Source organism: Oncorhynchus kisutch, linkage group LG25, assembly GCF_002021735.2.
Source record: "Oncorhynchus kisutch isolate 150728-3 linkage group LG25, Okis_V2, whole genome shotgun sequence".
NCBI classification, from domain to species: domain Eukaryota; kingdom Metazoa; phylum Chordata; class Actinopteri; order Salmoniformes; family Salmonidae; genus Oncorhynchus; species Oncorhynchus kisutch.
Genome location: NC_034198.2, coordinates 239,542 through 255,290, shown reverse-complemented (window position 1 = coordinate 255,290; position 15,749 = coordinate 239,542). Strand labels below are relative to the sequence as shown.

The following is a 15,749-nucleotide window of genomic DNA, read 5'->3' as shown; positions in this document are numbered from 1 at the left end:
AAAGAAGTTTAGGCCTTTCAACTTCCAATAGGGAATAGCTAGTATTGCCATGGTAAAAAAAGTATTATGAATTATTTAAACTGTTAAACTCTTTACTGTTAATAAGCCCATGGATGTGAAACAAAAAGCAGAACCCACATGCACCCGTCATCCACCTTTAAAGTTAAGTTTGCAGACTTGAGGAATTAAGGTGGGTGATGAAGAAAAAAAGAAGAGAAAAGGAAAAACAAATAGGACGACTATAACATCAATGCAAGCCTAAACTGTCAATGGAATGGCTGTGGGAGCCATAGCTCTTGTTCCATTATCCTCATTATTATTAGCAATATGATCTAAATGACCTTAAACATAATGTAGCCTCAATTTTTATTAAGCAAAAATGCAGTCTATAATCTAGATCTTCACAATAATTAAATCATTGCCAGTAGGCCAAGTCAACCCTGGGAGATAAATTCAGGAGTGTAACCTGAGTGGCACACAAAATGTCAGCAGGAAGAAAAAAATTCAATTGTGTGGTAGCCTATATGGGATTGGCGATCTATCCTGAACAGTTTATCCCATAGGGATGCAATGCGCTGTAGCTATAACGACACAGGGCGAGACCCAGATGCAGACAAAGGAGACAAATGGTTTGAGTCTCTGATATTTATTAAAAGACAAGGGGCAGGCAATAGGAAGGTTGAGGACAGGCAGAAGTTCAAAAACCAGGTCAGAGTCCGAAAGGTACCAGGGGGCAGGCTCGAGGTCAGGACAGGCTGAATGGTCAGGCAGGAGGACTCAGTGTCAGGGCAGGCAGAAAAGGTTGGAACCGGGAGGGCTAAAAAACAGAGACTAGGAACACAGGAGCACAGAAAAAAACATGTTGGTACGCTTGACAAGACGAACTGGCAACAGACAAACAGAGAACACAGGTGTAAATGCACTGGGGATAATGGGGAAGATGGGCAACACCTGGATGGGGGTGGAGACAAGCACAAAGACAGGTGAAACAGATCAGGGTATGACAGTAGCCCCTCAAGGAAGCAACTCCAGTCTGTATAGCGTGTCAATACATTGAGTGTGTAAAACATTAGGAACCTCTCCTAATTTTGAGTTTCAACCCCTTTTGCCTTCAGAACAGCCTCAATTCGTCGGGATATGGACTCTACAAGGTGTCAAAAGTGTTCAACAGGGATGGATGCTGACCTATGTTGACTCCAATGCTTCAAACAGTTGTGTTAAGTTGGCTGGATGTTATTCTTTAACCTGTCTCCTTCCCATCTTTACTGATTGAAGTGGATATAACAGGTGATATAAATAAGGCCTTCATCTGGATTCACCTGGTCAGTCTATATCATGGAAAGAACAGGTGTTCCTAATGTTTTGTACACTCAGTGTACATTGTCCATTGTTCATTAGTTGGTGTGGAGTCATCATTGTCTAAATATCCTGCACCACGGGCAATATAATAATAACAAAGTCAAATTTTCAGAAATGATAATATTGTGTTCCTTTTCCCCAATTGAGGGGGTGTCCTCATCATTGTCTTATGCTAAGGGTCACATCACAGCCATAGGCTAGGCTGCATGATTGTGGGTGGATAGCATACCTGAATATTGAGACAGTCAAATTGGCGTTAGCCTAGATCTGTCGGCTCATCCCCTTTTGTGTTGGGCTTGATGTGCTTCTCGAAGAATTCCACTGAATCCTTTGCAGTGGAAAACGTGTGTGTTGTATTTCGTAAGGTCAAGATGAGTTTTACCGGGATCTCAGGTTTAGATTGCGTAGCTGGGATCTCACCTCGTTGTAGGTTGCCCTCTGTTTAGCAGTTCGGCATTCAGATCGTGGTAGATTCTGATCCTCTTCTCTGCATATGATTCCTTTGCGAGGTGAACAATTTGGTGTTTGACATCAAAACTGTGGATTTGTACGATCAGGCACGACATCCATTCCGGAGAGGACCCGTGCAGTGCGCAATGTTTATCAGTGGCATGGGACTCAGCTTCTTCTGCCCAAACAGTTCATTGAAAAGATAGCTCATGAAGTGACCCTCACATTGAATTTACAGGAATAAGTTAAGAAATAGACCTGCTATTGTTCTTCGTAATCCAATGAGTCCTATACCTTATTGTAATGTTGCCAGTTAATTGAAAATAATGTTAATTCATAGTTATTTTGTAAAAGAAAGTCACGAGAAAGCGACCAGTTTCAATTGTTGACTAAAAATAGTCAAGTGTGATCACATGTATAGTAGAATAAATGCTCCAGTACCTGTTTTCAAAGTATTTCTGCCATTTTGTTTCATAGCTGGTAAATACATCAAAGAACTACGAATCCTATATAGTCTATCCCACCTCGTACTACAACACTGTCTAGCTGGGGGCTGTGAGCACAGGAAGAGCCAAGTCAAAGATACATTTTTTAGACACTGCGCACAGGCCTAAAATTTGGTCTAAATAACTTGAAATGAGAGTCTACTTTTCTTCACAAGCTAGGTTGTTTTTCTATGTTTGAGTTTCAACTGCTAGGGAAGAGAAGACAATGCTTCTACTAATCAGACTCAATCGCACAAGCACAAACATGACTTAAGTCACACTATCATGGTAACCTCCTGCCCTTAAAGGAGCAGGTGAAAATGTTTGTCTCATCTGTGATATTTTGATAAATGTGATAAATTACTCATAAATTACTCGTCATGAAAAATACATATTATTCAATATACCACATTAGTTTCTTCTTACTAGTAATACATGTATTGTTTTAGAAACATAACCAAGCATTTTTTTTTTGTGTGTGTGTGTTTTGTTGGTATCATTTTCTCTTTTTTCATTTCTTCTTTTTTGTATCTACCTGCCAGTGACTGGTTGACCAAAATGTTATTTTATTGCCATGTTCCTCACCTTGAAAGTTGCCTATGGGCAAGGAGAAACTGAAATCCATTGCTTGATTTTATTTAAACAGCCATTGCAAACGTCATCTAACTTTAGCCACGACGGGCTAACGATCAATGGAATTGATAGGGGCATGTGAGCATGTATTACTTATTTTTTTGCTAAATTACCATGTTAGTAACATCAAACCATATATAGAGTTGATTTCAGGTTATTAGGCCATTTTTGTGGGGGTTAGGGTCAGGTCTTACCGACAGGAGTGTCCTCTGTCAGACTGAAGAGTGCCAGGTTTCCGTTGCTACTGTAGGGCCCATTATCATAGAAAAATGGGGCGTAGTCTGCTTGTGCTAGAAGAGATAGACCAAGACTCTAATCCATTTGTTGTTATACTGTACCGCTAATTCCCCCTAATGACATTTTATCACTGGCTGTGGCTGTCAGATAAACAGAGCAGGGTATATTGTACTAACCCCCTCTGCTTTCTCTATCCCTTCACTGGGATTACAGGTGCAGTTACGTCAACCAGCCCAAAAATATACACACTTTTCTTGACTTTTACCCACGCCATCAAAGGTAATTAAAATATATATATTTTTCCATATACATACAGTATTCACAGGATGGTACTGTGGTGTAATTTTACATTCTTCAAATTCACTTGGGCGTTTCAAACAATATCCAACTACTTCTATTAAATCATAAGATATTGCACTCACTTTCAACTAGCAGGTAAGCAGGTGACGGGAGGAAAGGCAAGCATTAAATACAGAACAGGAAAAACAGGTTCTTAGCTCTACAGTGTATGATTATGAAAATGCTAGCCATCTCTCAAAGCCCTCTAGTACAATTGAAAACCATTACCAATCAGAACAAAGCTTAATTGAGTTGCCATTCAGGTATACATGAAGCAAAAAGAAAAAGGTAGACTTACCAAAGCAAACATGCACTAATACAAGAAGCAGTGAAAAATGTAACTTCTTGACATTCTTCATCCTAGAGAGCAAAGCCATGAAAGCACACCAAGAAAAGAGATTGTGGAGGTATATACTACAGTTAGTTTTGTACACGAGGTGTCCTTCAAGGTGTTTTACGGGGAACTAGAGAAGGAAGGCTTAGGCAGATGCCCACATACTAATCCAATAACACGTCTTAACCCCGGAGACGCATATAGACCCCCCTTCTCTCCAATCAGGCCATTTATCGCCGATTGTCGGGCAGGGGGCAGGTCAGCAAGAGAGGGGCTTGGGGTCTGGGAGTGTTCACTCTGAGAGCCTTGCCCAGAAGGTGCTGAACTGAAAAACACTAAAAGGCTAAAAAGACATTGATTAATGTGATGAGAAAATTAGCTCATGTGTATTTAATATATAGATATCTATTACATCAAGAATACATATTTCTTAATTGATATGTAATTCATCATCTTGATTCATGCATGATTGATGTGTAATTAATGTGTATTAAAATTAATGTTAAATTCATTTGTCTACAGTTGTGCAGGTGGGAATGTATTACAATGAATATTGAAATTGCTTAAATAAAGTAAAATACTGTGGGGATACAGTGCCTTACAAAAGTATTCATCCCCCTTGGCGTTTTTCATATTTTCTTGAGTTACAACCTGTAATTTAACTTCACTAAGGTAGGGGGCACAATTTTCACTTCCGGATGAAAAGCGTGCCCAAAGTAAACTGCCTGCTACTCAGGCCCAGAAGCTAGGATATGCATATAATTGGTAGATTTGGATAGAAAACACTCTAAAGTTTCCAAAACGTATACAAAAATGTCTGTGCGTATAACAGAACTGAATTGGCAGGCGAAAACCTGAGAAATATCCATCCAGGAAGTGGGATTTTTTATGTTTGTAGTTTTCTATTGAATGCCATTACAGTATCCATTGGCTTAGGACTCAAATTGCACTTCATGTGGCTTCCACTAGATGTCACCAGTCTTTAGAAATGGTTTCAGGCTTGTATTCTGAAAAATGAGGGAGTAAGACAACTCTGAATGAGTGGACACTGCAGGGTCCCAGAACTTTTTCATGTGCGTGACCGAGGGCACGCCTTTCTTGTTTACCTTTTATATTGACAATGTTATTGTCTGGTTGAAATATTATAGATTATTTAGACTAGAAACAACCTGAAGATTGATTATAAACATCATTTGAAATGCTTCTACGAACTTTACGGATACTATTTGGATTTTTTGTCTGCCTGTTGTGACTGCGTTTGAGCCTGTGGATTACTGAACCAAACTGGACATAGACAAAATAGTCAAAATTGGTGAAGTGAAAGTGGTGATTGCATATGTATTCACCCCCTTTGCTATGAATCCCCTAAATAAGATCTGGTGCAACCAAATAACCTCAGAAGTAAAAAGAAATCGTGAAATAAAGTCCACTAGTGTGCAATCTAAGTGTCACATGATCTCCGTATATATACACCTGTTCTGAAAGATCCCAGAGTCTGCAACACCACTAAGCAAGGGGCACCACTAAGCAAGCGGCACCATGAAGACCAAGGAGCTCTCCAAACAGGTCAGGCACAAAGTTGTGGAGAAGTACAGATCAGGGTTGGGTTATAAAAAAATATCTGAAACTTTGAACATCCCACAGAGCACCATTACATCCATTATTAAGAACATGGATAGAATATGGCACAACAACAACTCTGCCAAGAGAGGGGTGCCCACCAAAACTCACAGACCAGGCAAGGAGGGCATTAATCAGAGAGACAACAAAGAGACCAAAGATAACCCTGAAGGAGCTGCAAAGCTCCACAGCGGAGATTGGAATATCTGACCATAGGGCGACTTTAAACCGTACACTACACAGAGCTGGGCTTTACGGAAGAGTGGCCAGAAAAAAAGCCATTGCTTAAAGAAAAAAATAAGCAAACACGTTTGGTGTTCGCCACAGGCATGTGAGAGACTCCCCAAACATATGGAAAAAGGTACCCTGGTCAGATTAGACAAAAATTTGGCTATTTGGCCATCAAGAAAAACACTATGTCTGGCGCAAACCCAACACCTCTCATCACCCCGAGAACACCATCCCCATAGTGAAGCATGGTGGTGGCAGCATCATGTTGTGGGGATGTTTTTCATCGGCAGGGACTAGAAAACAGGTCAGAATTGAAGGAATGATGGATGGCGCTAAATACAGGGAAATTCTTGAGGGAAACCTGTTTCAGTCTTCCAGAGATTTTAGACTGGGACGGAGGTTCACCTTCCAGTAGGACAATAACCCTAAGCATACTGCTAAAGCAACACTCGAGTGGTTTAAGGGGAAATATTTAAATGTCTTTGAATGGCCTAGTCAAAGCCCAGACCTCAGTCCAATTAAGAACCTCTTCACCAGTGGAACCCATCCAACTTGAATCAGTTGGAGTAGTTTTGCCTTGAAGAACTGGCAAAAATCCCAGTGGCTAGATGTGCCATGCTTATGGAGACATACCCCAATTGTTATACACACTCAAGTTTCCTGTTTTTTCACTATAAAAAAATATGTATTATATCCAAAGTGATAGGCATGTTGTGTAAATCAAATGAAAACAACAAAAAAAACATTTTAATTCCAGGTTGTAACGCAACAAAATAGGAAAAATGCCAAGGGGGTGAATACTTTTGCAAGCCACTGTAGTTATTTTGACAATGTGGTTATTGGTGTCGTGGTATATACTGTTTTTGTGCGTCATCACTCACTGCTCCTATCCCTGATGCCACACCCTCTAAATTATAAACCTGGATTAGCTAACACAACAAGCCATCAGAACACAGGAGTGATGGTTGCTGATAATGGGCCTATGTACACCTATGTAAATATTCCATTAGAAATCACCCGTTTCTAGCTACAATAGTTATTTACAACATTAACAATTTCTATACTGTATTTATGATCAATTTGATATTTTAATGGACGAAAAAATTTGCTTTTCTTTCAAAAACAAGGACATTTCTAAGTGACCACAAACTTTTGAATGGTAGTGTATGTTCAACCACAAGAGTACTAATGAGTGATAGAAAAAAATGATTCATAGTAGAGGATGACTGAAATTATATTATTTCAGTGTATATAAGGGAAGGACAGGTTAAAACTTCTTGGGGATGGTGGGCAGCATTTTCACTTTTGGATGAATAGCGTGCCCAGAGTGAACTGCCCCCTACTCAGTCCCAGATGCTAATATATGCATTTTATTATTAGCATTGGATAGAAAACACTCTGAAGTTTCTAAAACTGTTTGAATGATGTCTGTGAGTATAACAGAACTCATATGGCAGGCAAAAACCTGAGAAAAAATCCAATCAGGAAGTGGGAAATCTGTGGTTTGTAGTTTCTGAACTCACCCCTGTCGAATACAGAGTGGTATATGGATTATTTTGCACTTCCTAAGGTTTCCATTAGATGCCAACCTCTTTAAAAGTATTTAGAACTTTGTTTCAGGCTTATCATGTGAATGGGGGCCGGATGGGAGCGGTTTGACTAAGGGGTCTGCCTGCAGCCTCGTTCTCAGTCACGCGCTTTCACATGAGGTAGCTCTCGTTCCATTGCTTTTCTACAGACAATGGAATTATCCAGTTGGAACATTATTGAACTTTCATGATAAAAACATCCTAAAGATTGATTCTATACTTAGTTTGACAAGTTTCTTTGACCTGTAATATAACTTTTTGTCCGACTGGACCAGATCGCGCTTTTGGATTTGTTTACCAAACACCCTAACAAAAAAAGCTATTGAACATAAATGATGGACATTATGAATCAAAACAAGTATTTATTGTGGAACTCCGATTCCTGGGAGTGGATTCTGATGAAGATCATCAAAGGTAAGTTAATATTTATAATGTTATTTATGAATAATGATTGCCTACCCAACATGACGGATATTTCTCTGGCTGGTTTGGGCTCTGAGCGCCTTTCTCAGATTATGCTTTTTCCGTAAAGTTTTTTTGAAATCTGACACGGCGGTTGCATTAAGTTCTTATGGTATAGGGGACGCTTGTGTCCCACTTGGGCAAAAGCCAGGGGAAATGCAGGGCGGCAAATAAATAAAAATGATATAAAAATCTAACTTTCATTAAATCACACATGTAAGATACTCAATTAAAGCTACACTCATTGTGAATCCAGCCAACATGTCAGATTTTAAAAAGGCTTTTCGGCGAAAGCATAAGAAGCTATTATCTGATGATAGCACAACAGTAAACAAAGAGGGTAGCATATTTCAACCATGCAGGGGCTACACAAAATGCAGAAATAAAATATAAAACATGCCTTACCTTTGCCTATATTGGCACTCCAATATGTCCCATAAACATCACAATTGGTCCTTTTGTTGGATTAATTCCGTCCATATTTTTCCAAAATGTCAATTTATTTGGCCCGTTTGTTCCAGAAAAAACTACAAAATATTTCAAAAGTTGCCTATAAACTTTGCCAAAATATTTCAAACTACCTTTGTAGTACAACTTCAGGTATTTTTAAATGTTAATAATCAATCAAATTGAAGACGGGTATATCTGTGTTGAATACAGGAACACAACAAACCAAGCTACTTTTCAAGTCTTGCGCAACTCTCAACAGTGTTACGCAGTTCCTAGATGGCCAGACTTCTTCATTGCGCAAAGGAATAACCTCAACCAAATTCGAAAGACTGGTGACATCCAGTGGAAGCGGTAGGAACTGAATACAAGTTCCTAAGAATAATTGTTTGCCAATGAGAACTCAATGAACAGACAGAGACCTAAAAAAAATGTGAATGCTTAGTCCTCTGGGTTTTGCCTGCTACATAAGTTCTGTTATACTCACAGACATGATTCAGACAGTTTTAGAAACTTCAGTGTTTTAGTGTTTTCTATCCAAATCTACTAATAATATGCATATCTTATATTCTTGGCATGAGAAGCAGGAAGTTGAAATTGGGCACGCTATTTATCCAAAAGTGAAAATGCTGCCCCCTATACCTTAATAAGTTAAGAAGAAGTGTATCTATATTTCCATGTCTAACACTTTAATTTTCATCAACATTTATAATGAGTATTTCTCTGAATTCATGTGGCTCTCTGCAATATCTGTTATAACTGCATGTGTTGGAACTACTGAACTTAACATGCCACTGTAAAATAAGATTTTTGGATATAAATATGAACTTTACCGAACAAAACATACATGTATTGTGTGACATGAAGTCCTATTAGTGTCATCTGATGAAGATCATCAAAGATTAGTGATTCATTTTAACTCTATTTGTGCTTTTTGTGATTCCTCTCTTTGGCTGGAAAAATGGCTGGGTTTTTCTGTGAGTTGGTGGTGAACTAACATAATAGTTTGTGGAGCTTTCGCTGTAAAGCATTTTTTTTAAATCAGACACAGTGGCTGGATTAATGAGAATTGTATCTTTAAAATGGTGCCTCATACTTGTATGTTTGAGAAATGTGAGTTATGAGATTTCTGTTGATTTGTATTTGGCGCCCTGCAATTTCATTGGCTGTTGGCAAGGGGTTCCACTAGGGGTTCCTGTCCTAGACAGGTTAATAATATTGAATACCGAAATGTCAGGGCTCTTAGGGCTCACTTTTGATGCCTCAAATGCTGTACTTCACAAGAGATTGGAAAATCAACGTGGGCTGTTGGGTCCAAGTAGTTAATGAAGTTGGGATGTTCGACAGAAACATTTGATTGAATGGTAATAGCTCTTCCATAACTGTTTCAATGAGTAGGCCAAAGTAGGCTGAACAAAGCCTATAATAGTATGCTTGTGGGTGTTCATTCTGAGCTTGTTTGACAGTTAGCCAGCGAGCTGTCATGTTTGCGAGTCTCAGAACTACTGAAATCTATTTCCAGTGCCGTGGGAAGTTTCACTTACTCGTTTTACACGTGTTGCTGTTGTAGACGGATGAACCTTGCCAAGTGTTTATACGACGTTCACTTAAACAGGTAAATCCTGTCAGAAGCCGTAGCGTTCGGGTAGCCATCCAAGGCATCCTCTATGTCTGCTAAGAACGTCGGTCTTTTGGCTTCCCTGGAACAGAAGAGGCTTCCCTGGAACAGGCTTCCCTGGTACAGAAGTTTTTGTTGATTTTGACAAAGCGCTCTGTGCCAAGTGCGGGTGGAGGGTTCGCTTCATCCTCTGGGAATGTATGGCCTGAAAGGAAAAGCCAAGCTTTGGCTTTGTTGGTGAGGAGGTGCCATATTACTCTGTTTCGAATGGCCAAGAGGAAAAGACTGAGTGACTCCTAAGAGAGGTAAAGACTGAAACCTTCTGTAGTCTTCACTCCTTTGTGTACTGAGCTCTGGTTGCGAGCTTGGTTGCTTTGTTGGGTAGTGACGCTGTTGCACGTGACTACAGAGTCCCTCCAAGTGATAACTTAACATGTGCATTCTGCTGCATAGAAGAGTTCACTTGGGCCCTTAGAGTACGTATTTTAGACATGTGACAGTAGCCCCCCCCCCCACACTGTGCGGCTCCAGTAGCAGGACGATGCCTGCCAGGATCGGCCCCCAGGACGAGGAGCGGGCCGGTCCAGGTGGTGAACGTGGAAATCCCCGATGATGTTGGGATTCAGAATGTCCTCCACCAGAACCCAACACCGCTCCACTGGGCCATACCCCTTCTAGTCCACCAGATACTGCAGCCAACCCCCATTACGTTGGGAGTCCAGTAGAGGATTGACGGCATATGCACGGCCTCTCTCGATGTCCAGGGGGGGTGGAGGGGTGTTGTGTGGGGGACAGCATCAGCTAGGGGACCAGGAACCACCGGCCTGAGAAGGGAGACATGAATCGAAGGTGAGACAAGGTAGTCTCTGGGAAGCTGTAACCTATATGTCACCTCGTTGACCCTCTGCAGAACCTTGAATGGCCCCACAAACCGGGGGCTCAGCTTCTTGCAGGGCAGGCTGAGGGGGAGGTTCCTGGTAGAAAGCCAGACACAATCCCCAGGGCGGGTCATGGGGTCTCATTGTGGTGGCGGTCTGCCTGCTCCTTTTGACGGTGGACAGTGCGCTTGAGTCTCACGTGAGCATCGCTCCACAATTCTTCTGCGCGCCTGAACCAATCAACAACCGGAGGAGCTTCGGTCTGGCCCCACGGAGTCAGGACTTGCTGAAAACCCAGAACACACTAGAAGAGGTTCAACCCAGAGGAGGAGTAACGTAGTGAGTTCTGGGCATACTCCGCCCATGGAACGAATCGAGCCCACTTTCCCTGCCGGTCCTGACAGTGGCTCCTCAGGAACCTCCCCAGCTCCTGGTTCATCCTCTACACCTGCCCGTTGGACATAGGCCTATACCCAGAAGTGAGGCTGGAATAGTGCCTCAGCAAGCTGGAGAGCAGTAGGGAGCCCAGAAAGAGAGATTAAACAATAGGATTTTGAACAGGAAGGGGTTTCCCTGCTGGAGCATTCTGGGGGATTTGGTTTGTGCACACGCGGAACAGGATTTGACCTAACGAGTGACGTCCTGCACCAAGGTGGGCCACCAGTACTTCTCAGAGATGGATTGGGTAGTGCGAGAAATACCAGGATGTCCAGCGACGACAGCTGTGTGTGCCCAGGTCAGCAGCTGATACCTGCGGGAACGTAGATGCGCTTGGGAGGACAGTTAGTGGGTTGCGGCTCCCTCTCCAGAGCCTGGCGAATGTCCACATCTATGTCCCAGTCTACAGGAGCCACGAATCGGGAGGATGGGATTATAGGTGCATTCTGGAAAGGAACCTCTCCCGAATCGTAGAGACGGGACAGGGCATCGGCCTTGGTGTATTTTTTTTTACCTGATGTCGAACCTTGTGAAGAAAAGCGCCCACCTTGCTTGGTGCAGAATCAACTTCCCCACTGTCCATATTTACTCCAGGTTCCGATGGTCGGTGAGGATGACGAATGGTTCCTTGGTGCCCTCCAGACAGTGTCTCCACTCCTCTAATGCCAACTTCACTGCCAGGAGCTCTCGATCACCGACGTCATAATTCTTCTTTGCAGAGACAGTATCTTAGAGTAATATGCACATGGATACAATGCACACAGATTCTGTTGATTACCCATATCTTTGAGGCCGAACTGCCACGCCCACCTCTGAAGCGTCCACCATCAAAATCAAATTGTATTTGTCACATACACATGGTTAATGCGAGTGTAGCGAATTGCTTGTGCTTCTAGTTCCGACAATGCAGTAATAACCAACAAGGAATATAACCTAACAATTTCACAACAACTACCTTATACACACAAGTGTAAAGGGATGAAGATTATGTCTATAAAGATATATGAATGAGTGATGGTACAGAACGGCATAGGCAAGATGCAGTAGATGGTATTGAGTACAGTATATACATATGAGATGAGTAATGTAGTGTATGTAAACATATAAAAGTGGCATTGTTTAAAGTGGCTAGTGATATATGTATTACATACAGATGGCAAGGTGCAGTAGATGGTATAGAGTAGAGTATATACATATGAGATGAGTAATGTAAGGTATGTAAACATAATATTAAGTGGCATTGTTTAAAGTGGCCAGTGATACATTTTTTACATCATTTTTTACAATATTAAAGTGGCTGGAGTTGACTCAGTATGTTGGCAGCAGCCACTCAATGTTAGTGGTGGCTGTTTAAACCTCTTGCAGCCCCCCCCCCCCTACTTTGTGCAATTTCTACCTGAAGACATACCCAAATCTAACAGCCTGTAGTTCAGGCACAGAACCAAGGATATGCATATTCTTGGTACCATTTGAAAGAAAACACTCTGAAGTTTGTGTAAATGTGAATTGAATGTAGGAGAATAACACACAATAGATCTGGTTTAGATAAAACAATGAAAAAAATGTTTTTCCTTTTTGTACCATCATCTTTAAAATGAACAAGACAAAACAAACATTCAGATAGGATGATGGGGACAATTCCAGTGAAAAATATAAGAGGGCAACAGTACTTGTGCAAAGTTTCAGAGTGATAAATTCCAAAATGAGTGTGCTACATTACATTTATCATGAAGGTCTACCACACAAGTAGCCCAAATGTACCCAAGTGGCCAAATTGGTGAAGGTATACATTTTGAAATAAATAACTATATACAAAATACCAAAATGATATTCTAACACACCCCTCCCAAAAAAATGGAGAATTTTTTTTGAAAAAACAAATAGTTATTGATTAAAAAATATGAAAAGAAATTATATACAGTGGGGCAAAAAAGTATTTAGTCAGCCACTAATTGTGCAAGTTCTCCCACTTAAAAATATGAGAGAGGCCTGTAATTTTCATCATAGGTACACTTCAACTATGACAGACAAAATTAGGAAAAAAAATGCAGAAAATCACATTGTAGGATTTTTAATGAGTTTATTTGCAAATTATGGTGGAAAATAAGTATTTGGTCAATAACAAAAGTTTATCTCAATACTTTGTTATATACCCTTTGTTGGCAATGACAGAGGTCAAACGTTTTCTGTAAGTCGTCACAAGGTTCACACACTGTTGCTGGTATTTTGGCCCATTCGTCCATGCAGATCTCCTCTAGAGCAGTGATGTTTTGGGGCTGTTGCTGGGCAACACAGACTTTCAACTCCCTCCAAAGATTTTCTATGGGGTTGAGATCTGGAGACTGGCTCGGCCACTCCAGGACCTTGAAATGCTCCTTACAAAGCCACTCCTTTGTTGCCCGGGTGGTGTGTTTGGGATCATTGTCATGCTGAAAGACCCATCCAAGTTTCATCTTCAATGCCCTTGCTGATGGAAGGAGGTTTTCACTCAAAATCTCACGATACATGTCCTCATTCATTCTTTCCTTTACACGGATCAGTCGTCCGGGTCCATTTGCAGAAAAACAGCCCCAAAGCATGATGTTTCCACCCCCATGCTTCACAGTAGGTATGGTGTTCTGTGGATGCAACTCAGCATTCTTTGTCCTCCAAACACGACGAGTTGAGTTTTTACCAAAAAGTTCTATTTAGGTTTCATCTGACCATATGCCATTCTCCCAATCTTCTTCTGGATCATCCAAATGCTCTCTAGCAAACTTCACATGTACATGTACTGGCTTCAGCAGGGGGATACGTCTGGCACTGCAGGATTTGAGTCCCTGGCGGCGTAGTGTGTTACTGATGGTAGCCTTTGTTACTTTGGTCCCAGCTCTCTGTAGGTCATTCACTAGGTCCCCCCGTGTGGTTCTGGGATTTTTGCTCACCGTTCTTGTGATCATTTTGAACCCACGGGGTGAGATCTTGCGTGGAGCCCCAGATCGAGGGAGATTATCAGTGGTCTTGTATGTCTTCCATTTCCTAATAATTGCTCCCACAGTTGATTTCTTCAAACCAAGCTGCTTACCTATTGCAGATTCAGTCTTCCCAGCCTGGTGCAGGTCTACAATTTTGTTTCTGGTGTCCTTTGACAGCTCTTTGGTCTTGGCCATAGTGGAGTTTGGAGTGTGACTGTTTGAGGTTGTGGACAGGTATCTTTTATACTGATAACAAGTTCAAACAGGTGCCATTAATACAGGTAATGAGTGGAGGACAGAGGAGCCTTTTAAAGAAGGTCTGTGAGAGCCAGAAATCTTGCTTGTTTGTAGGTGACCAAATACTTTTTTTCCACCATAATTTGCAAATAAATTCATGATAAAATCCTACAATGTGATTTTCTGTATTTTTTTTCTAATTTTGTCTGTCATAGTTGAAGTGTACCTATGATGACAATTACAGGCCTCTCTCATCTTTTTAATTGTGAGAACTTGCACAATTGGTAGCTGACTAAATACTTTTTTGCCCCACTGTATACATTTACAAAATAACATGGGTAACTATTTACACACTGTCAATATTTGGAAGACCCTCAGTCCTCTATCAAATCAAATCTATTTATATAGCCCCACCCCAAACAGCAAGCAATGCAGGTGTAGAAGCACGGTGGCTAGGAAAAACTAGGCAAAAACCTAGGAAGAAACCTAGAGAGGAACCAGGCTATGAGGGGTGGCCAGTCCTCTTCTGGCTGTGCCGGGTGGAGATCACAGTGGTTGTAGAGGGTGCAACAGGACAGCACCTCAAGAGTAAAAATGAACAGTTTAGCGTTCCATAGCTGCAGGCAGAACAGTTAAAACTGGAACAGCGGCAAGGCCAGGTGGACTGGGGACAGCAAGGAGTCATCATGCCAGGTAGTCCTGACGCATGGTCCTAGGGCTCAGGTCCTCGGAGAGAGAGAAAGAGAGAATTAGAGAGAGCATACTTAAATTCACACAGGACACCGGATAAGACTCCCATTTTCACTGTGAAAGAAAATGTTCAGTTAAAATAGTTTCACATATGAGCCCTGTATCAACAGGTATAATAAACAGATATACATATAGAGAGTTGAAGGTTGAATATATTATTACATTATTATTACCTGCTAGATCTACTGTCTCTATTATATTACAACAGTGTCACACCCTGACCATAGTTTGCTTTGTATGTTTCTATGTTTTGTTTGGTCAGGGTGTGATCTGAGTGGGCATTCTATGTTACATGTCTAGTTTGTCTATTTCTACGTTTGGCCTGATATGGTTCTCAATCAGAGGCAGGTGTTAGTCATTGTCTCTGATTGGGAACCATATTTCGGTAGCCTGTTTGGTGTTGGGTTTTTGTGGGTGATTGTTCCTGTCTCTGTGTTTGCACCAGATAGGGCTGTTTTGGGTTTTCACGTTTCTTGTTTTGTTAGTTTGTTCATGTGTAGTTGCTTTATTAAAGAACCATGAATAGTAACCACGCTGCATTTTGGTCCTCTCCTTCAGCGCAAGAAAACAGACCAGCTGTATCTACTGTCTCCATTTCACTTTGGCCATTGATGTGGTCCTGCCCTCTCCTCAACAGCCTCAGTTCTTCATGATGCTCTCTGCGCTTTTAACGGACCTCTGAGACTAT

The 15,749-nt window shown here is 41.3% G+C and overlaps 1 protein-coding gene across 3 annotated transcripts in view; it reads right to left on the bottom strand.

Annotated features, from left to right (window-relative positions):
• The window catches only part of LOC109869945 (cadherin-related family member 1), a 150,570-nt gene extending 146,461 nt beyond the window's left edge, over positions 1-4,109 (bottom strand). For 2 of the 3 annotated variants that reach the window (XM_031805225.1, XM_031805226.1), the window contains exons 1-3: positions 3,802-4,109; positions 3,587-3,592; positions 3,122-3,217 (exon numbers count right to left, since the gene is read on the bottom strand). In XM_031805225.1, coding sequence (XP_031661085.1) covers positions 3,122-3,217; positions 3,587-3,592; positions 3,802-3,880 — 181 coding nt within the window. In that variant the 5' untranslated portion in view covers positions 3,881-4,109. The remainder of the gene's footprint in view (positions 1-3,121; positions 3,218-3,586; positions 3,593-3,801) is intronic. The other variant, XM_020460268.2, reaches the window with a different exon arrangement.
• Between the last annotated feature and the right edge of the window lie 11,640 nt (positions 4,110-15,749).